This window comes from Scyliorhinus torazame, chromosome 18 (genome assembly GCF_047496885.1).
Source record: "Scyliorhinus torazame isolate Kashiwa2021f chromosome 18, sScyTor2.1, whole genome shotgun sequence".
In the NCBI taxonomy this organism is placed as follows: Eukaryota; Metazoa; Chordata; class Chondrichthyes; order Carcharhiniformes; family Scyliorhinidae; genus Scyliorhinus; species Scyliorhinus torazame.
The window spans coordinates 162,025,433-162,047,306 of NC_092724.1; the positions used below are offsets into that span (position 1 = coordinate 162,025,433).

Sequence of the window (21,874 nt, forward strand, 5' to 3'; positions counted from 1 at the left end):
CTTCAAAATAGTGTGTACGCGTGTGTGTGCACGGCTTCAGTTAGAATACAATAGTTTGATGTAAAAAGACATATTTTGTCAAAGTTTGTAGCTTTGAACTCATCAGGACAGTCGCAAGAACACCAATGGGCGGCATGGTAACAAAGTGGTTAGCACTGCTGCCTCACAGCGCCAGAGACCCGGGTTCAATTCCCTGCTGGGTCACTGTCTGTGCAAAGTCTGCACGTTCTCCCCGTGTCTGCGTGGGTTTCCTCCGGGTGCTCCGGTTTCCTCCCACAAATCCCGAAAGACGTGCTTGTTAGGTGAATTGGACGTTCTGAATTGTCCCTCAGTGTACCCGAACAGGCGCCGGAATGTGACGACTAAGGGATTTTCACAGTAACTTCATTTGCAGTGGTAATGTAAGCCTATTTGTGACACTAATAAAGATTATTATTAAACAACTTCATACTATTTGAGAAGAGAGTACTGGTTGGTTGGCAAATGGACTCTGATTGGTAGAGGTATTGCCATGGAAATTGCGCCAGTTAATGGAAACTGACAGTTAACTGCCAAGCATTGTTTGAGACTTTAAAACCGGCAGCTTGGCTGTGGTCAAGTCATTGCCCTGAGAAATGAACCGGCGAATGGGTATTACTTATTTTGTTCAGCTGAAAGAGACAGATGTCTTTAAAGATCAAGGGTCTGTCTATTCCTGTATGTAACTTCCAATACATGCAAATGAGCCACACTGTGAACCCGGCCGACGACCATATATTGGTTGTCAGTGTAATTTTTAGCACACTGGGGAACAGAATCGTGTTGAATATTGGAGAGTTTTGCCAGCACAGGCTGGTTGGTTACAGTTTACACCTTGCCTGTTTCGAACAGCGGTAGGGGCATGTTGTTTGATCCGATCGGCCAGCCTTTGAGATGTTTGCCCAGCATCAAACTGCCACTGAAACACATACGCCACATGACTAGTCTGTGTGATAGGCAGAGCGTCATATTGCTTCAAGGCAGCATCCAAGTTCAAATTTTCAAACAATTCTGGCTGTTAACTGTCAGTAACTGGTGCATTCTCCATGGCAATGCCTCTACAATCAGAGTCAGTTTGCTAACTGATCACTCTCTCTTCTCGTACAGTATAAAGTTGCTGTTTCCCTGATATTGGTGTACTCAAGATTGCCCTGGTGAGCGCAAGATAAAAACCTTTGACTTTTTATCTTTTTTTCAGCAATATTCAAGTTCTGTACTACCAAATGACTCACCGTTTGATGAGTTAAAGACATCTGTTAAAGACATCACCTCATAGGCTTTGATAGTCTCCCCATTGACCTTCACAGTTTGGGTGCATGAGTGAATAGTGGCCACATGGCTGAAGTACTGAAACTTTTCGGCACTTGGCTTCTCATCGCACCTAATGTACTCTTTTTTTTTTTTTTTTTTTCTGTGTTATGTGCTTTAATGCCCGTCCCAATTTATTGCACAATACTCTCCTTTGGGGTGAAGAGTGCATGTACACAAGGGGTTAATGTGTAATCAGTAGCACCACATGATCACTAGAGGGCCGGACCAACAGGGGTATAAAAGGCAACCACATTGGGTCTCTCGCTCTCTCTTGGGTGCACTGTGACCAGGGCAATAGCAGACTAGTTCAGATGGCTAGTGGAGTTACGTACAGTTACCGTAGTTAGATCTTGTTAACCTTATCACTATTGTCAAAGTTAAGTAAAGAGCTTACACACAGACAGCTCGGTGACAGACCCCACACGGACCGCCCGGTGACAGACCCCACACGGACCGCCCGGTGACAGACCCCACACGGACCGCCCGGTGACAGACCCCACACGGACCGCCCGGTGACAGACCCCACACGGACCGCCCGGTGACAGACCCCACACGGACCGCCCGGTGACAGACCCCACACGGACCGCCCGGTGACAGACCCCACACGGACCGCCCGGTGACAGACCCCACACGGACCGCCCGGTGACAGACCCCACACGGACCGCCCGGTGACAGACCCCACACGGACCGCCCGGTGACAGACCCCACACGGACCGCCCGGTGACAGACCCCACACGGACCGCCCGGTGACAGACCCCACACGGACCGCCCGGTGACAGACCCCACACGGACCGCCCGGTGACAGACCCCACACGGACCGCCCGGTGACAGACCCCACACGGACCGCCCGGTGACAGACCCCACACGGACCGCCCGGTGACAGACCCCACACGGACCGCCCGGTGACAGACCCCACACGGACCGCCCGGTGACAGACCCCACACGGACCGCCCGGTGACAGACCCCACACGGACCGCCCGGTGACAGACCCCACACGGACCGCCCGGTGACAGACCCCACACGGACCGCCCGGTGACAGACCCCACACGGACCGCCCGGTGACAGACCCCACACGGACCGCCCGGTGACAGACCCCACACGGACCGCCCGGTGACAGACCCCACACGGACCGCCCGGTGACAGACCCCACACGGACCGCCCGGTGACAGACCCCACACGGACCGCCCGGTGACAGACCCCACACGGACCGCCCGGTGACAGACCCCACACGGACCGCCCGGTGACAGACCCCACACGGACCGCCCGGTGACAGACCCCACACGGACCGCCCGGTGACAGACCCCACACGGACCGCCCGGTGACAGACCCCACACGGACCGCCCGGTGACAGACCCCACACGGACCGCCCGGTGACAGACCCCACACGGACCGCCCGGTGACAGACCCCACACGGACCGCCCGGTGACAGACCCCACACGGACCGCCCGGTGACAGACCCCACACGGACCGCCCGGTGACAGACCCCACACGGACCGCCCGGTGACAGACCCCACACGGACCGCCCGGTGACAGACCCCACACGGACCGCCCGGTGACAGACCCCACACGGACCGCCCGGTGACAGACCCCACACGGACCGCCCGGTGACAGACCCCACACGGACCGCCCGGTGACAGACCCCACACGGACCGCCCGGTGACAGACCCCACACGGACCGCCCGGTGACAGACCCCACACGGACCGCCCGGTGACAGACCCCACACGGACCGCCCGGTGACAGACCCCACACGGACCGCCCGGTGACAGACCCCACACGGACCGCCCGGTGACAGACCCCACACGGACCGCCCGGTGACAGACCCCACACGGACCGCCCGGTGACAGACCCCACACGGACCGCCCGGTGACAGACCCCACACGGACCGCCCGGTGACAGACCCCACACGGACCGCCCGGTGACAGACCCCACACGGACCGCCCGGTGACAGACCCCACACGGACCGCCCGGTGACAGACCCCACACGGACCGCCCGGTGACAGACCCCACACGGACCGCCCGGTGACAGACCCCACACGGACCGCCCGGTGACAGACCCCACACGGACCGCCCGGTGACAGACCCCACACGGACCGCCCGGTGACAGACCCCACACGGACCGCCCGGTGACAGACCCAAAAATGGAAGCAAGCAAACACTCCATAGCGAACGCCATGCATGAACAAAGTCTACCAAGCTCACATGAACAACAAAAAGACTATGACAGTCTACCCAGCTTATTTGAGCCACTAGAAGAAGACTGAACGTCTACGCAGCTCACTTAACCAACAAGAGGACACTGAATATCTACCCACTGTATGTGAGACAAGTGACGAAGAAATCACAATTCCCATACAGGATGTGCAGGATCACAGCGAGACTGACAGATCTCAGCTCGTCTGCACAGAAGCACTCAACAATCAGAGGAGGGCTACTCGTGAGTCCAGAGAGACCACGTCAATAGAAATCTTGAAGATTCTGACTCCAGAAGAGGAGCACCAAGAAACCAAGGTGATTCAAATGAACCAGAAATGACTCTAGAAGAGGAGTACCAAGGAAGCAAAGAAGAGGAATCAAATCCACCACAAATGACTGATGTCACCAACATCAATGCAACATCAAATCATTCTCACAATTCACAAGAAGAAACGTTCAATGTAACAGACCACAAAGGACACTGGCAACAATAACTGTGACAATGACTCAAATCATCCACACGGAACACTCGTTGAGCGCAACAAGAACAACAAACCACAAGAACAACAACAAAGACAACAAGCAGCGCAACAAGAAGCATAACAGAAACAACAAGCACGACAATAAGAACAAGAGCGAAAACAACAAAAACCGAAACAATAAGCATGACAAAAAGAATGACAACAAGAAGAACGGCAACGAAAATGACCAAGACAGAAACGACAACAATGAAACAACGACCTGTACAACATGGTACAACTCTGCACATGAAGGACAATGCCACAGCACACTGCAAAACAATGGCAAGAGTACAAACATGCCATGGTATGGCAACAAATCTCACATTCACATTTGCTCCACAACAAACAAGCAAACAGCTTTCAAGAAAGATGACATACAGAATCAATACCACAAACACAAGAAAAAGTCCAGGTCAGACAACAAAGATGTAATTCAGAATCACTACCGCAAGCATAAAAGGAAAGTCTAAATCAGACAACAGTGATTCAACCATTCGAACACCTCATGATGACTTGATGGTCACTTAAACACAAGAACACTGACGACGTTCACAAAGAAATAATGACATCAACATCACCACTTCAACAACAGAAGACGAAAGCAACTCAACCGAACAAATTCATGAAGTTTGGACTCTCAGATTTTTTAATTAAGATTGGACTCACAAATATTAATTGGCTTTGTATAATCATCAAGATCATCACAACTTGTACATAACATCATTTGTCTACCGCAAGCGAAAAAAAGAGACTAAATGTATTCACATTTGACGGACTAACTCATTGATTTGATGTAATGCATTTGCGAACTGCATCCATTATGTTTGTTCAATTTTCTTTACAACATACAGAAAATATGTAACACGAAAAAAAGGGGGATGTAGTGATCTCTATATGTGCATGTACACCAGGGTAATCAGTAACACCACATGATCACTAGAGGGCCGGACCAACAGGGGTATAAAAGGCAACCTCATTGGGTCTCTGGGCTCTCTTGGGTACACTGTGACCAGGGCAATAGCAGACTAGTTCAGATGGCTAGTGGAGTTACGTATAGTTACCGTAGTTAGATCTTGTTAACTTCATGCAATTATTGTTATAGTTACTCAATAAACCTTTTGTTACTACTGGATGAGTTCGAGTCTTCTTCATCGAGATTCAGAAGACCTCATCACTAACCAAGGTTTGAGTAGCACATGTTACCTACCACACAGGTAACAAAACGAAAGAGATCCCCAACCCACTACTTTCTTCAAAGTAATTTGTGTGCAATTATTTTTGTTGCTCTTGGGTGGTATAATATTCTTCCTTAACTCGGGATTGTCTTTCGCATGCTGATCAAAACTGTTCCATTGCACAGCTGTCTGTATGTATTGTTGCTGTGTATCTCTGCTATTGCAACATACTGAGTCTACATTTTAATCACACCTGGGCACAGGTGGGCATTTCATAGATTTATTTATTATAACCTATTGATATCCCCACTGCTCAAAACCGTTTTTATCAAGTTTCCCATTTAAACCTTGTTACTCCTTTACCCCTAATTATTTTACACTTATCTAATTGTGCCTGCCACTGAGTAGCTCAGTGATCTAAATCCATTTGAGTCCTATTCTTGGAAACTTGGAGATCACGGATACCCTGCTTACAGCCTCATTGCTGCTTGAAACATTTTGTACATTGTCTGCACTGTGATGTAGCATTTGACAAAACAAGTGGAGAAGGCACTCTAGAGTGCATACCTCCGCCAGCAACGGGACTTCCTGCTGGCCTCTTTGACATAATGAAGTCGCAAAGACATGAATTACAGAGAGACGCTTATTTGAAGAGTGTTCAAATGGTGTGGTACCAGCAAATAAAGCGAGAGCTCGAAGAAAGCTGCACCATTTTAAAATTGCTACACGTGCGCCACAGCCAAGCTGGTTTTCAGGTCCTTCTGGTTTTGGGACTCCAAATAAGGGGTCCTGTACCTGGTATATTGATACAACTACCACCTATCGTCCGTGGCAGAGGTAGTTTGGGGTAGTAAAGACTGCAGTGAATTACTATTTTATCAGCATTAACCTGCTTTCAAAGGCAGAATGAATAAGTAAATGGTTCAAAAATAAGAGAAAATGCTGGAAACATTCAACAGGTTAGGACGGAGAAACAGTTAATGTTTCAGTTCAAATTATCAGGTCAAAGTGAGCTGTGTAAATAATTAGCTTTGAAGTAAAATCTTGCCAATATTTTGAGGACCTAACTGATGGACGCAGTTTCTCATTATTGTTTTGTGCTTAGGGAAAAATTGCAACGATGGAGATTGAGGTTAAGACTGAACTGCTTCAAGAAGCCAAGGAGAGTATTGAGGCTGCAAAGAACTATAAGGATGAACTGGAGCAGCGGCTACAAGGACTGAATCAGGCAAGAAAACAGGTCAGTTACTTTCACTGTTTTGGTAGGTGATCTTTTACTTTAAAAAAAAATCTTGCCTTCATCTAGCACCTTTCAAATCCTTGTGACATTCCAAAGCCGTTGATTTTATAATCAGAAATGCAGTCACTGTTGTCAAATTTGCATACAGCAGGATTCATCAGATAAATGGCCAGTTAATTTTTAGTTTTTTTTGTTTAAATTGGGACATGGATGTCGCTGGCAAGGCCAGAATTTGTTGCCCTCGCTAGCTGCCCCTTGAGCCACCTTCCTGAAACCATTGCAGTCCATGTGGTGAAGCTACTCGTGCAGTGCTGTTTGGCTGCGAGTTCCATAATTTTGACCCAGCAGCGGTGAAGGGACAAGCCTAGTGTCCAAGTCAAGATGACGTATGACTTGGAAGGGGGGGGGAGAAAATATTTAGGTGGGATTTATTGAGAAATTAATATTGGCCACAACACCGAAAGAACGCCAAGTCACCTTAAAAAGAGAACTACAGTATCATTTATGTCCACCTGGGTAGGGATAGGTAGCTGGCACCTTGTTTAACAACACCTTTGGTAATGTAGTTGCCCTCCAATATTCCATTGAAGTGTTGGCCCATATGATGTGCTTGAACCACAACGCAAGTCAGACGTGAGTGTCACAGTTGAGTCAAACTAACTTTAGGGTTTTTTAATGATCGTGTGATGCATTAGAGTGCATTTGAATTCTGCAAGCAGACATACAGCCCGTATTGTAATTATATTCATGTGGGTTATCCCAGAATGTGTTGCTCACCGTCTGAAACTCCAAGCACTGACTGTTGGTTTCAGGGGAAGTGGGAAGAAATACCAGAAAGGAATATTATTCTCTCTGTTCCCCGTTATCCCAAATTGTGATCCATTCAGATGGAATTTTGGCTGAATTAGGTCAATTCGCAAGCTATAGAATTAAGGTAAGAGATGGCTAAACTGAAAATAAATACAATCAAATATGGGTTAAGGTAGGAAGAGAATGCCGATCATTCTCCGAGAGAATGAACAATTAACCTTTCACACACAGACCCTTCGGGGTAGAGGGGTGCGGGGGGGGGGGCGCGGTAGCTTCATCTGGGCACCTCTTCTGGGGACTAATCCTTTAGTACAGTACTGAAGGAGTGTTTCATTGTCAGAGGTGTTGCATTTTGGGTAAGACATGAAACTGAGGGCCCTGTCTGTCCTCTTGGGTTGAAATAAATCATCCACTGGCCTAGCAAGCCACACCCACGTCCCATGAATGAATTTTGTTTAAAGTTGGGGGATTGGGGCTCTCGCTGATGTTCTGGACCATATTCATCCCTCAACTAAGACCACTTAGGGGGCAACATGGTGGCGCAGTGGCTACCACTGCTGCCTCACGGCGCAGAGGTCCCAGGTTCGATACCCTGCTCTGGGACACTGTCCGTGCGGAGTTTGCACATTCTCCCAGTGTTTGCGTGGGTTTCGCCCCCACAACCCAAAGATGTGCAGGGTAGGTGGATTGGCCACGCTAAATTGCCCCTTAATTGGAAAAAATCAATTGGGTACTCTAAATTTTTTTTAAAACTAAGAAGACTTAAAACAGTTTTGCCATTGGAGGGAGCTTGCTGTGCATCAATTGGCTGCCATGTTACCCACATTGCCACAGTGACTAGACTTCGAAAGTATTGCAGGCCTGAAAGTTGCCATGGGACATCCTGAGGCTGCTAGAAGTGCTACGTAAATGCAAGCCTTTTAAAATGAACAGTCTTTCTGTACATTTTCTCTCTTCTTCCAGATTTCAAGTAATTTTTTTCTAAACTTAAGTGTTTGTTATTTGCTGGGTTCAAGCGTAACCCGTGGGATGAGAGTTTTGTCATCAACTCCAAATAGTTCCGGGGGGTGGGTAACTCCGACAGTGGCCTTGGAACGTTTCGCCTCCCAACTCTCAGCGTGTGAATGAGTGGTGTGTGCAATCCTAAAATGGCTGCTAACAAAAAGAAATTTCCGCTCATACGCTCTGGTGAGAAATTCTCACAAGGGGGTGAAATTAGGAAGTTGAACCTTGTTTGTTTTGAGTTCAAAGTTTCTCAAACAGCTGCAGTTGGAGGACATTGACATCCTGAACCTGAATAAACACGTCTTGTGGAGTGCTGTAATTCTGATTTAACTGTCATTTGCCCTTGGAGGGAGGGTGGAGGCAGGGTGAATCACAGAGGCAACTGATTGTATGGTTGGAGGGCGACTTTTAGATTGGAGCCAGGCAAAAGTGAGATCCCGCCAACACTGCTTTTCATTCTTGGTTCGATACAATAGAGCCTTTCTATCATTTCTAAAGTCCAAATTGAGGCAGAGGCAATGCTATATCCTTTCTGTTCACCAGATTTCCCAAGTTCGATTCCCGGCTTGGTCACTGTCTGTGCGGAGTCTGCACGTTCTCCCCATGTCTGCGTGGGTTTCCTCCGGGTGCTCCGGTTTCCTCCCACAAGTCCCGAAAGACGTGCTTGTTAGGTGAATTGGACATTTTGAATTCTCCCTCCGTGTACCCAAACAGGTGCTGGAATGTGGCGACGAGGGGATTTTCACACTAACTTCATTGCAGTGTTAATGTAAGCCTACTTGTGACACTGACAAAGGTTATTATTATTATTTCCAAAACAAAGAGACCAGTCACTTGCTTTGGTCGGATTTATTTCCAATGTGGGTTGGATATGATTCCATGGCTGTTGGCAATAAAGTGGCCGTTCTTCCTCAGAGTTCTGATGTTCCCTGTCATCAGGCTGCTCAACTCAACAGGGGATTTGACAACTGAGTTCAAATTTTTCCGTGCCCAAACTTCACACAGATCATAGCAATCTCTCTGGCTGAGGTACACTAATGTGGTGCAGTTCAGGAATCGGATTTGGACCTTCCGGGTCTGAGTGGTTCAGCTGTTCATATCCCTTTTATATGAGCCTAAATGGTCATTTAACTGTGGGAGGAAGTAGGTGAGAGTGAGATGGGTAACTAATCTTTTGGAACTGTTCCATATCCCTGTGTCATTACTGATGAATAAGTTGCATATGATTGAAAATGCCGGTGTTCGATACCCGGCTTGGGTCACTGTCTGTGCGGATTCTGCACGTTCCCTCTGTGTCTGCATGGGTTTCCTCCGGGTGCTCCGGTTTCCTCCCACAAGACCCATAAGACGTGTTGTTAGGTGAATTGGACATTCTGAATTCTCCCTCAGTGTACCCAAACAGACGCCGGAGTGTGGCGACTAGGGGCTTTTCACAGTAACTTCATTGCAGTGTTAATGTCAGCCTGCTTGTGACACTAATAAAGATTTAATATTCTAGCTGGGCATTTGGAGAAACCTAAGGTATTCTGGCAGCATGGTTTTATGGAAGATAAATAATATTTAACCGATTTATTGCAGTTCTTTAAAGGAGTGCACTGTGGATAAAGGAGAGCCTGTAGACGTGTTGCACGTAGATTTCCAGAAGTCATTTGATAAGGTGCAATGTAAAAGTTACAGTGGAAAATTAAAGCTCATGGTGAAGGGGGTACCATATTAGCCTGGATTGAAGATTGGCTGGTTGTCAGAAAACAGAGTATGTATAATGGGTCTTTTTCTGATTGTCAGGATGTGATGAGTGGAGTCCTGCAGGGGTCTGTACTGGGGTCTTAACCTTTTACAATTTATACCGCTGACTTAGATGAGAGGAGCAAAGCCGTGGTAGCTAAATTTTCAGATGGCACAAAGAGGACTGGAAAGTATGGCGTGAAGAAGACATAAGAAGGTAGCTGACAGATATAAATAGGTTGATGGGCAAAACATGGCAGATGGAGTATAATGTGGGAAAATATGAAGTTGTTTACTTTGGCAGGAAAAATAAAAAAGCAGAGTATTCCTTTGAATTCTGCGGCTGTTCTCTTATTATCCATTAGAGGTGCAGAGGGATCTGGGTGTTCCAAGTCACAAAACGTTAGTGTGCAGGTACAGCAAGTAATTGAGGATAATGGCATGCCATCCTTTATTGAGAGAGAGGAATTGAACATAAAATGTTACGCTTCAGATATACAGGGCATTGGTGATGCCACATCTAGAATACTGTGTGCAGTTGTGGTCTCCTTATTGAAGGAAAGGTGTTGAAGACGTTTCAGGGGGGGTTTACTAGATTGATACGGAATGAGCGGGTTGTCTCATGAGAATGGCTTAGACAGACTAGGCTTGTTTTCACTGAGGTTTAGAAGAATGAGAGGTGACTTCATTGAAATATGCAAGATCTTGAACAGTCTTGACAGGGGGAGTGTGGAAAGGATCTTTCCTCTTGTGGGTGAGTCCAGAATTAGAGAGCATTATTTTACAATTAAGGATTGCCCTTCTTGGGACCGAGATGAGGAGAGTTTTTTCTAGGGGTTGTGAGACTTTGGAACTCTCTGCCTTGGAAGGTGATGAAGATGGGGATCATTTGAATATTTCAACGGCGGAGGTAGATAGATTTTTGTTCGGCAAGGGAATCAAAGGTTATCGGGGGTAGATGGTAATGTGGAACTTGAAACAACAGATCCGCCATGATCTTATTGAATGGCAGATCTGGCTCAAAGGCCTATTTCTGCTCCTACTTCATATGTCCGTATGCACTTCCTGGCCTGCCCTGTTCCACTGTGCATTGGACATCGCTGGACAGTGTTTTGCTGCACAGAAAGTTGCTCTACTCCCTACAACTAGCACTACTCCCGGGATGTTTCTCTCCTCCCTGACTTCCACCACAACTCCCCGATGCTGGAGTTTATTTTCCTGTTGGCTGCAGTGTTTTGAACATTCCAGGTCCTGAGGCAGTTCCCACTTTGCACAAATCAAGGAGCGGTCCCCATTGATTCCAAGCCATCCGTGATGGAGGATTGTTCTCCAATCTGCCAACCCCAGTCAGGCCAAAGCTCGACCCAACCGCCAAGGAAATTACTGTCCAAGTAGAGGCCAAGCAGCCTGAAGGTTTGAGGATCAGATCTAGCCCCCAGGGGATGGTGTCTTAGTGCGGGCTAAAATCAGAGTTTTCTCATTGATTTCCAAGCACTGAGCTAGTTTAAGAACAATTCTCAAGCTATGGATGTTGCTGCTTAGACGAGCAGTTATTGCCCATCCCTAGTTGCCACTTGGGAGAGTGGTGATGGGCTGCCACCTGAGGTGCTCCAGTGATACTGCTAGATAGGGAGTGCCAGGATTGTGGTCCAGTTAAATATAGAAGGCAACAACAACTTGCATTTATATAGTATCTTTAATATTCAAGGTGAATGTTCGAATACAATGCTTGACACACTGGACACAGGACAGGTGAACAAATGCTTGAACAAAGAGGTGGGTCTTAAGCAGTGTCTTTAAGGGACGATGGAGAGGTTAAGGGAGGGAATTCTAGAGCTTTGCTGGTATGGCTGCCAGTGATGGGCAATGGAAATTGGGGATGTGCAGGAGACCAAAATTGGAGGAAGGTTATTGAGCTGGAGGAGTTTGCAGACCAAGGATCAGGCTGAATATCAGCCTGAATTATTGGGCGAGCAGAAGATAATGTGTTTTCTGAGTTTTGAGGTGCTGGGAAATGGAATGCTTTCTGTTACAAGCACTGGGTGTTGGGTGCAGGAGTCAGCTCGATATAAAGCTCACTCCACGTTGCCTCGACTATGTCCCCAGCTGGAGAGGAATGCTTCCTACTGCACCAGTATTTTATTTTTTATAATTTCGTACAAGCCACCCTGAGTGAAGCGGCCAAGTTTAAGGCTATTTTTTTGCCGGGCCCACAGTGTGCAGCAAATTGTGCGCTGCGTCTGAATGTGGACCCTAGACATGAAAATGACATTATAAAGGTGACATTTTGCAGGTTATGTGTACAACACTCATATTCAGAGATCATCATAGTCTGCTGATATAAACTGGCACAGCAGAATATAAACAGTCTGCTTTTTGATTTAAGAGCTCCTGTAATGTTTGATTTACACACTACGTGTTACTGTGGAAGTGCTATCTTATGAAAATGGGCTTGTCGTTTGCTGAGCTTGGCTCCAAACACAGTGGGGAATGTCCAGCTACTCCTTCTCTTCTCATCACCCCTTCAGAAATGGGTGAGACCGGCAAGTCTGCATATACGGCCCATTCCTCCTTGATGTTGAGGATGAACCACGGTTCTGTGGGACTGGGATTCTATGGAGGCCAGGCCAGATAGAGGAGGCAGATTCCCTTCCCTGAAAGACACTAAGGAGCCAGTTCGGTTTTTAATCTGATGCCAGCCCCCTAATTAATCACCAGCTTGAATGAATTTTGTTCTGTAAATAGGAATTGAATTCACAAACCCTGGGTTCCAAAACCAGTTCTATAACCCATGCAAAATATAATGGAGAGAGGGTGGCACGCGGCGCAGTGGTTAGCACTGGGACTGCGGCGCTGAGGACCTGGGTTCGAATCCTGGCCCCGGGTTACTGTCTGTGTGGAGTTTGTACATTCTCCCCGTGTCTGCGTGGGTCTCACCCTCACAACCCAAAGATGTGCAGGTGAGGTGGATTATCCACGCTAAATTGCCCCTTATTGGAAAAAAATAATAATTGGGTACTGTAAATTTATTTTTTTTAAATGGAGAGCTCTGTTATCTTCCATTTAATTGAAGTCTATAAAGGACCACTGTAGACCTGAATGTGTTACTTTTCCCTAAAAATATTAATCTTTCTCCTCTCAGACTGCACAATTCAAATATTTTCTGTTTTTACTTTTATTCGGCCTTTGTTTCTTGATAAAGTTTTTCAGATAGAATTAACTTGATGATGGGAGAGGGTAACTGTTTGAAACAGGACCATGGTGTGTTTAAACCCCAGGCCAGGGATATGCACCCAGTGTTTTTTCTTCTCTATGCCTGGGCAGCACAAGGTAACATTCAAGTGCACGCACAAGGTGCCTGTAAAGTAACAACGACAGATACTGGAATTCACCTAAAGAGGAAATGCTAGCACGGTTAAATGAAACTACTTCCTGTTTTTCCGTAACACACTACAGGAGAAATTGGCAGTCGAGATAAGGATGCAAAAGAGTTTGTGGCTCATTGCATCACATCCTGTTGCAAACATGTTGAAATTTGAAAAAACACACACATTGTTCAAAGAACTTGTTGAGTGGGTGCAGCTAGCTGGTGACTATTAGCAGAAGTAACTACATTTATTTTTGGCCTGGAATACTGGGGAAGTTGGGGAACTGTTCCAAATCTGATTGCTCTCACCTCCCAAACTTTTGTTGTCTCTCCCCACCCTCGATTTGTGGAATCGCTGACTCGTGCTGAGGCGCAGTATCATGATTACTGGCAATCGGTTGTGCCCTCAGCTGAAGAGCTGTCTCTCTCTCTCTCTCTCTCTCTCTCTCTTACACGCACCGTAAAACCTGCCTCTTCAACAAAGATTTTCGGTATCCACCCTCCTGTTTCGTGGCTCGTTATCAAATTTTGTTCGATCTGCTCCTGTGAAGCACCTTGGGGCAGTTTATTGTAGAACATGGAACAAATAGTGCAGAAGGAGGCCATTCTGTAAAAATAAAGAGGTTGCTGTGAAGTATACTATCTGAAACACGTGCCTCGTGTTTGGGACTGTATATTGATGTTGGTCCAGTGAAGACGGAATGCAGTGCACGTCATTAACAATTGAATTCCTGCCCCAGAGGTTGTGTAGTGATGGTGACCAGTTTTCAATAAATTCCTGGTTATTAAACACTTTTGTGGCATCTTATTTTTTTCCGGTATTTGGAGTATTTCCACTCTGTGTTCAGTTGATGCATCCGCCTCGCCTCCTTCCCTCCCCTTCATAACATTTAGGGACCATCTGAAAGTCCAGCTGGATGAGAACCCGCTGCCCTCCAAATCCATGCCCAGGTGACCATTTTTCAGTTGTGATTCTAGTTGGTGAGGTTATTTACCTGTTGAATGACAACACCGTACAGCATGGTCCTCTTGTCTCCACCCTTTTTTATTCATGTGATGTGGGTGTTGCTAGCAAGACGAGCAATTATTGCCCATCCTAATTGCCCTTGAGAGGGTGGTGGTGAGCCGCCACCTTGAACCTGCTGTAGTCCACCTGTTGACTCCAACCAGTGGAGCGTTTTCACCCTGATTCCTGTTGACTCCAATTTTGCCAGGACTCCTTGATGCCAAACTCGGTCAAATGCTGCCGTGATGTCAAGGGCAGTCACTCTCACCTCACCTCTGGAGTTCAGTGGTTTTGTTCATGATTGAACCAAGGCTGTAATGAGGTCAGGAGCTGAGTGACCCTGGCGGAACCCAAACTGAGCATCAGTGAGTAGCTTTATTGCTAAGTGGGCTTTGACAAAGGGTCATCTGAACTCGAAACGTTAGCTCTTTTCTCTCGCTACAGATGCTGCCAGACCTGATGAGATTTTCCAGCATTTTCTCTTTTGGTTTCAGATTCCAGCATCCGCAGTAATTTGCTTTTATCTATTGCTAAGTAGGTGCTGCTTGATAGCACTTGTTGATGATCCCTTCCATCACTTTATTGATTATTGAGAGTAGATTGATGGGGCAGTAATTGGCTGGGTTGGATTTTTTCTTTTTCTTGTGTACAGGGCAGTCCTAGGCAATTTTCCACATTGCCGGGTAGATACCAGTTTTGTAGCTGTACTGGAACAGATTGGCGAGGGGCACATCAAGTTCTGGAGCACAAGTCGTCAGTACTATTGCCGGAACATTGTTAGGGTCTATGCACTAGCCTTTGCAGTATCCAGCGCCTTCAACCGTTTCTTGCTGTCACGTGGAGTGAATCGTTTTGGCTGAAGACTGACATCTGTGATGCTGGGGACCTCGAGAAAACCGAGATGGTTCATCCACTCGGCACTTCTGGCTGAAGATCATTGCGAACACTTCAGCCTTGCCTTTTGCACAGATGTGTTGGGCTCCTCCATCATTGAGGATGGGGATATTTGTGGAGCCTCCTCCTCCAGTGAGTTGTTTAATTGTCCACCACCATTCACAACTAGATGTGGCAGGACTGTAGAACTTCGATCTGATCCATTGGTTGTGGGATTGCTGTTTATGCTGTTTGGCGCACAAGTAGTTCTGTGTTGTAGCTTCATCAGGTTGACACTTGTCCACAATGTGCTGTATTCGGACATGGATAATGTGTTAATATTTCTCGAGGCAGGGCGACATGTGGTGCAGTGGTTAGCACTCTGACTGCGGCACTGAGGACCCGGGTTTGAATCCTGGCTCTGGGTCACTATCCGTGTGAAGTTTGCACATTCTCCCCAATGTCTGCGTGGGTTCCACCCCCACAACCCAAAGATGTGCAGGTTAGGTGGATTAGCCACGCTAAATTGCCCCTTAATCGGAGAAAAAATAATTAGGTACTCTAAATTTATAAAAAAGATATATATATATTTCTCAAGACACTTCACAGACATATTTTCAATAAAATTTGACACCAAGGCACGTGAGATATTTGCACAGGTAACCAAAAACCTGGTCAGAGGTTTGGAGGAACATGAAGCACCTGAAGATAATTACTGCACCATTGGTGGCCTTATCGTGGGTGCACAAAAGGCCAGAGCTGGAGGAGAGCATTGATGGTGACGAGTTGGAGAATATGAGGAGGTTACAGAGATTGCAGAGGACGAGGCAATTTGAAAACTAAGATGAGAATTTAAAAATCCAGGTGTTGCCAGAATGTGGATCAGTGAGCACAGTGGTAATGGGAACCTGTTAAGTTTCATCCATTTAAAACTGGGCACTAAGCATGAGGTAGGATGATGGCAAGGTGGGAATTGGAATAGTTGAGTCTGTAGCCAACAAAGGCATGGGTAAGGGTGATGTTGAGGCATAGGTGGTGATGGAGAAGTCGGCAAGTGGAAGCAAAAAACTGCAGATGGTCAAAATCTGAAGAGAATAGCAGAGTTGATGTTTCGAGTTCTGTTCTGATGTGGGAGTTGAGTAAGGAGGGTGTTCCCACAGCCCAGCAAGAGACTAAAATGAAATTAAATGAAATGAAAATCGCGACAAAACGCTTTGCCTGTACTTCTGTCTTTTGCCCAGTCAGTGATCACAGGGAAACATATAATGGAAACAGCATACTGTTTGTCTGTTGTAGGAAATCATATTGTTAGTCAATGCTGGAATGGAATACAGACTAATCCCAAACTGTGCTAACTCACAGTGCAATCCAGATTCCATATCTGATTGTTTCAGGCTGGTCTCCGTCTTTTGAGTTTTGTTACTTCATTGAGTTTCCTTTTTCTTTCCAGATCACTGGAAGTGCTGTACAGACACGTGACATTCTGAAGCATCACTTCAATGAGCTGAAAGTCAAGCTGACCAAGCTGCTGGATGAACGGTTAGTATTGATGCTCCAGGAAGTGGATAAAGTTGAGCAGGAGAGCGTCAAGCCCCTCGACGACTGCCAGAAGTTAATCGAGCATGGTGTGAGCGTGGCAGACGAGCTGCTCCGAGAAGGTAAGACCAATAGTGCCTGACTGCCTACCAAAGTGCCGGCATCAACCATGATGTAAAGGGTAGCACTCTTGCCTCTGAGTCAGAAGATTATAGGTTCAAGTCCTACTCCAGAAATCTCAGCACAAAATCCAGACTGACACTCCCAGTAAGGGAGTCACACTGTCAAGAGGGCAGTACTATTGGAGTGCTTATGATGAATGTAGCAATTTCACATGATTGTATTGTATGCATTTGGTGCAGTAAGGGTTTAAAGTCTGGGTTGGTGTGTGACTGCCGCAGTCATGTTTTTAAAACTCCCAGTTTAAAAGGCAGCAGACATTTTGTGGAGACTGAGGTGCAATTAAAGCATTATAGAAGTAAGATCATCATTCATTCCAGCCATGGATATTGTTTGCTGAAGTTGGGCTGATGGACATTTGTTTATATAAAGCGGGTTCCCTGGGGAGTAGATAATTAGAGACATTGTGTTTAGTTTGGTAAGATGATGTAGTTAATGGGAGGAGCCAGGGGTTGAAGCAGTCAGCTGTTGAGTTTCAGGTTTCTTTCAGTTCCGTTTTAGATTGGGACGCGAGGAGATAGAAGCTGTGCTCTCAGTCCAGTTCAGTTAAAGATCTGTCTGTGAGCTGACTAGCAGTTTCTGGAGGAACAGTCAATTAAAGGTTTGCCTTTGGACAGACCGGCAGCTTTTCTCAAAACAGTTTAGGTAAAAAGATTTTCACTGTGAATAGAACAGTGGTTTCTGGAAAGGCTGGCAGCTGAAACAGAAGTTTGAGACGGGCAAGAATCTGCAAGCTGCATCCTGAAGAATATCAATCTCTCAAAGTTATTTATCCAAGACTTATCTTTACAGCAAGTATGCCTGAGTCTGCTAACTGTATTTAAAAGTGGATTGTGACTTAAGATGGGTTGTTTGAGTGGAGATAAAGATAGCAGTTAGGATTGTTTCATTGTATTGGTCAGCATTGTTTAACTGGTAATTGAAAGGGGGCGTCACGGTGGCGCAGTGGTTAGCACTGCTGCCTCACACGCCAAGGACCTGGGTTCTATCCCGGCTCTGGGTCACTGTCCGTGTGGAGTTTGCACATTCTCCCCGTGTCTGCGTGGGTTTCGCCCCCACAACCCAAAGATGTGCTGGTTAGGTGGATTGGCCACGCTAAATGACCCCTTAATTGGAAAAAAAGAATTGTGTACTCTAATTTTTTTTTTAAACTGGTAATTGAAAGCTATTGTCTTTATGTCAAAGTTAGTAATAATGTGTAAGTAATCAAGCTTGTTTTACTACACTATATCCCTATTTGTGTGTGTAATCATTCCTGCAGCAAAATATCCTTTCCTCTGTCTTATAATTAAATAAAATATTGGGGTTTCTGTCCGGTATCCTAGCAACTGTTGGGGATTGGTTCGGGATCATAATAGTGCTGCCCTGTCCGAGGTGCTGTGTTTGGATGAGATGTTGAACCAAGATTTCTACCCGCTTGAGTGGATGTAAAAGTTTCCATAGTGCGATTTTATTTGAAACAGTGATTTCTCCTGGTCAACTGGAAAATATTTATTCTTCAACCTGCATCTTTTCTTTTATTTAAAAAAAAACAGATTACCTTGTCTCTATCACATTGCTGTTTGTGGGAGCTTGCTGTGCATAAGTTGGCTGCTAGGCTTCCTACATTAGAATAGTGACTACAATTCAAAAATTGTAAAGCACTTTGAGACATCCAGAATTGTGAATGATGTTACATATAAATAAAGCCTGCCTTTCTCTTAATTTTTAATTGCCGACAGTCCTTTACACTTCTCTCTGGGCTGTGAGTAGGGGCAGTTTGCAAGCAGGCATGTTGGTTACAAAGCTGCTTAATAATGTCAGAGCGCAAGAGGTTCCATTGCGATTTTGTTCAGATTGTGTCAGGTACTCAGTGGGATATTACGATCCTGGACCAGGCCCCAACAGTGGCTAGGATACGGGTCAGAAACCCCAATACTTTATTTTCATTTTGTAAGACTGTGAAGAAAGGATACTTCGCTCCAGGAATGATTTCACCCAAAGCAGGGATATGGGATATTAAATCACACTTTATTACTAACACAGTATTAAAATATCTTTAACATCACATCAGAAAATAATTTACAATTACCCCTTAAGCAATGCTAATTAATACAGTGACACAATAACCCTTAACTGCTACCTTTATTCCCACTCAAACATGCCATCTCCGCTCTCAATCCATTTTCAAATACAGTTAGCACTCCGGAATACCTGCTGAGCAGAGATGTCTGGATACTCAACCTTGAGGTTGTTGTAAGAGCTAGATCTGAATTCTGTCAGAACCATGCAGAAACTCTGGTTTTATTTCTTCAGAAGCTGCTTCTCAGCTTGTTTCAGCTCACTTTCCAGCCACACGATGCTGAACTGCTTGGAAAGAAACTGCTAATCTGTCTACAGACACATCTTTAACTGAACTGCGGTGAGAGCAGCTGCTTGACTCCTGCTCACATCCCAATCTAAAACTCAACTAAACTGTGTTTCTGCAAGATTCCTGCTACCGTAGCTCCTCCCATTGTAATGGGCCAGGGTTTAACAATTCCAAAATGTATTATGGAGTCCAGCTGACCTATAACTTTTTATTAATTTTGGTTACGATGAGCACAAGCGCCTGCCTTTCAGGTGTTATTCAACAGAGTTCTTGGGCACTTTTAATGAAAGAACAAGCTTTATTCTACGAATTTAGTTAACATTTGTATAAACACACACAGTAAGAATGTTATCAACTACAAACACACAGACCCCACACAGCTACAGTAATCTATGTCTAACCCTTAATGAATGCCCCCTTAACTGTTTCAATTCAATAACAAAATCCAAGTAAAAGCAGAAACCCCTTTTCAAAGATGTGGCCCAGCACACGGCATTCTTACTGGTATCAGACTTGTTATTGATACTCTTTGGTTCAAATTCCTTCCAGAAAGCAATTAGCTCTTTTAAGTTATCAAACAGTCTCAAAACAACTTTTAAAATTAAGATGGAGAAACGCTTGTTTCAACCTGTGCAGTTCAAAACCAGTCCAAACTCAAAGCGAAAGTAAAACCTACCGAGCCACAGCCCAGCTCCACCCCCACAATGAGATCACTGAAGCCATGTGATACGACAAAAGCATTTCTTAAAGAGACACCATGAATGACATCATCGTACCAAGCTGAAACACAATGTGTCTGATCAGCTCCACTGGGAACTCCCTTCAATCCAAACAAAACTCCATTAGCCCAAACATTTACGATGTTCTTAACTGCACCCTTTGGTTCCTGAAACCTTTCAAACCAGGATTCTAAACCAAAACACTACTGCAGCAGTCACACAAAGTAACCCAGGCTTTCAACACTTACTGCACCAAATACATATAAAACAACACATCTGAAATTCTGACATTCATTCCGGTGCTGCTGAGGCTTGAACAGCTGACTGCACAGTAGATAAATCCCAGAAATATACTACTCGCGCTCAAGACTACACAATCCAAATCCAGACCACAGAGTCACAACTCTGGGCAAGATATTAGTTCCGAGAGGGTTCCCAGTCATTTTCTTTGAATGAGAGCTTTAAAAGTCACCAATTCAGTGATTGTGTGTGAATACAATGTAAATCCACTGTACTGAGTTTGAGAGAACTCGCCCGAAGCTGGGTAACCAGGATGACGTAGTAATAGGGTGAGATCAGGTGGAGTGAAAGGATGCTTGTGCAAAACATAAACACTGGCTCAGACCAGCTGGGTTAAACTGCCGGTTTTTCGGCTTTAAATTCTCATTAGTTTGGTTAAACACTCATTTTGAAGATTAAGAGGTTTTATGGTAGATGTGGAATGGCAGATGGACAGAAATGTTGGAATAACGGGCTCAGCTTGCAGATGCTGCTAAGTTGACAGTCTTTCACTATTTTACAGGAGAGGTTGCTGTGCTCTGTGGAACGGCAGAGGAGGAGAAACTCAAAAACTTCACAAAAAAAGCTCTGCAGATCCAACTTGACAGGTCGGTATTTTTTCTACTTGATCAAATTATTTCTCGCTTTTCCTTCATTTTAAATGGAGCGGCACGGTAGCACAGTGGTTAGCACTGTTGCTTCACTGCTCCAGGGTCCCAGGTTTGATTCCCGGCTTGGGTCACTGTCTGTGCGGAGTCTGCACATTCTCCCCGTGCCTGCGAGGGTTTCCTCCGGGTGCTCCGGTTTCCTCCCACAAGTCCTGAAAGACGTGTTTGTCAGGTAAATTGTACATTTTGAATTCTCCCTCCGTGTACCCAAACAGGTGCCAGAATGTGGCGACTAGGGGATTTTCACAGTAACTTCATTGCAGTGTTAATGTAAGCCTACTTGTGACAATAAATATTATTATTATATTATAAAGGCGAGCACAGAGTATATGGGTATGATCAAACAATGCAGGCTGACACCGTGTGCAGCACTGAGGGAGTGCTGCATTGCCGAGAGGCGTTAGAAGCAATGGTAAACAGAGCATTCATCTACCTTCATTGGACATTTAAAGTCATACTTTTGTGCTCTTTCTCCGAGAGGCTTAAGACCAGGCAAAGCCGAGAGGAGATTCCGTAGAGGTGGTAAAAACCCTGAAGACACTGGGCAGAGCAGATACAGAGAAACTTCCCAATGGCAGAAGGGTCTAGCACCAGCATACTTGGCAAAAGAAAAGGCGACTTGAGGAATAATCTCTACACCGTGAGTGTTTAGGATCTGGAATGCACTGCTTTGAAAGTGTGATGGACGACACGGTAGCACAGTGGTTAGCACTGTTGCTTCACAGGAAACCGGAGCACCCGGAGGAAACCCACGCACACACTGGGAGAACGTGCAGACTCCACACAGACAGTGACCCAAGCTGGGAATCGAACCTGGGACCCTGGTCGAACTTGTGACCCTGAAGCTGTGAAGCATCAGTGCTAGCCACTGCGCTACCGTTCCGCCCCAAATTGCAT

The 21,874-nt window shown here is 45.9% G+C and overlaps 1 protein-coding gene across 2 annotated transcripts in view; it reads left to right on the forward strand.

The window, feature by feature from the left end:
* crlf3 (cytokine receptor-like factor 3) overlaps positions 1-21,874 on the forward strand; it is a 62,691-nt gene that overhangs the window by 26,305 nt on the left and 14,512 nt on the right. For both annotated transcript variants that reach the window (XM_072483798.1, XM_072483799.1), the window contains 3 exons: positions 6,325-6,459; positions 16,696-16,903; positions 20,833-20,917. In XM_072483798.1, the coding sequence (XP_072339899.1) occupies positions 6,340-6,459; positions 16,696-16,903; positions 20,833-20,917 (413 nt within the window). In that variant the 5' untranslated portion in view covers positions 6,325-6,339. The remainder of the gene's footprint in view (positions 1-6,324; positions 6,460-16,695; positions 16,904-20,832; positions 20,918-21,874) is intronic.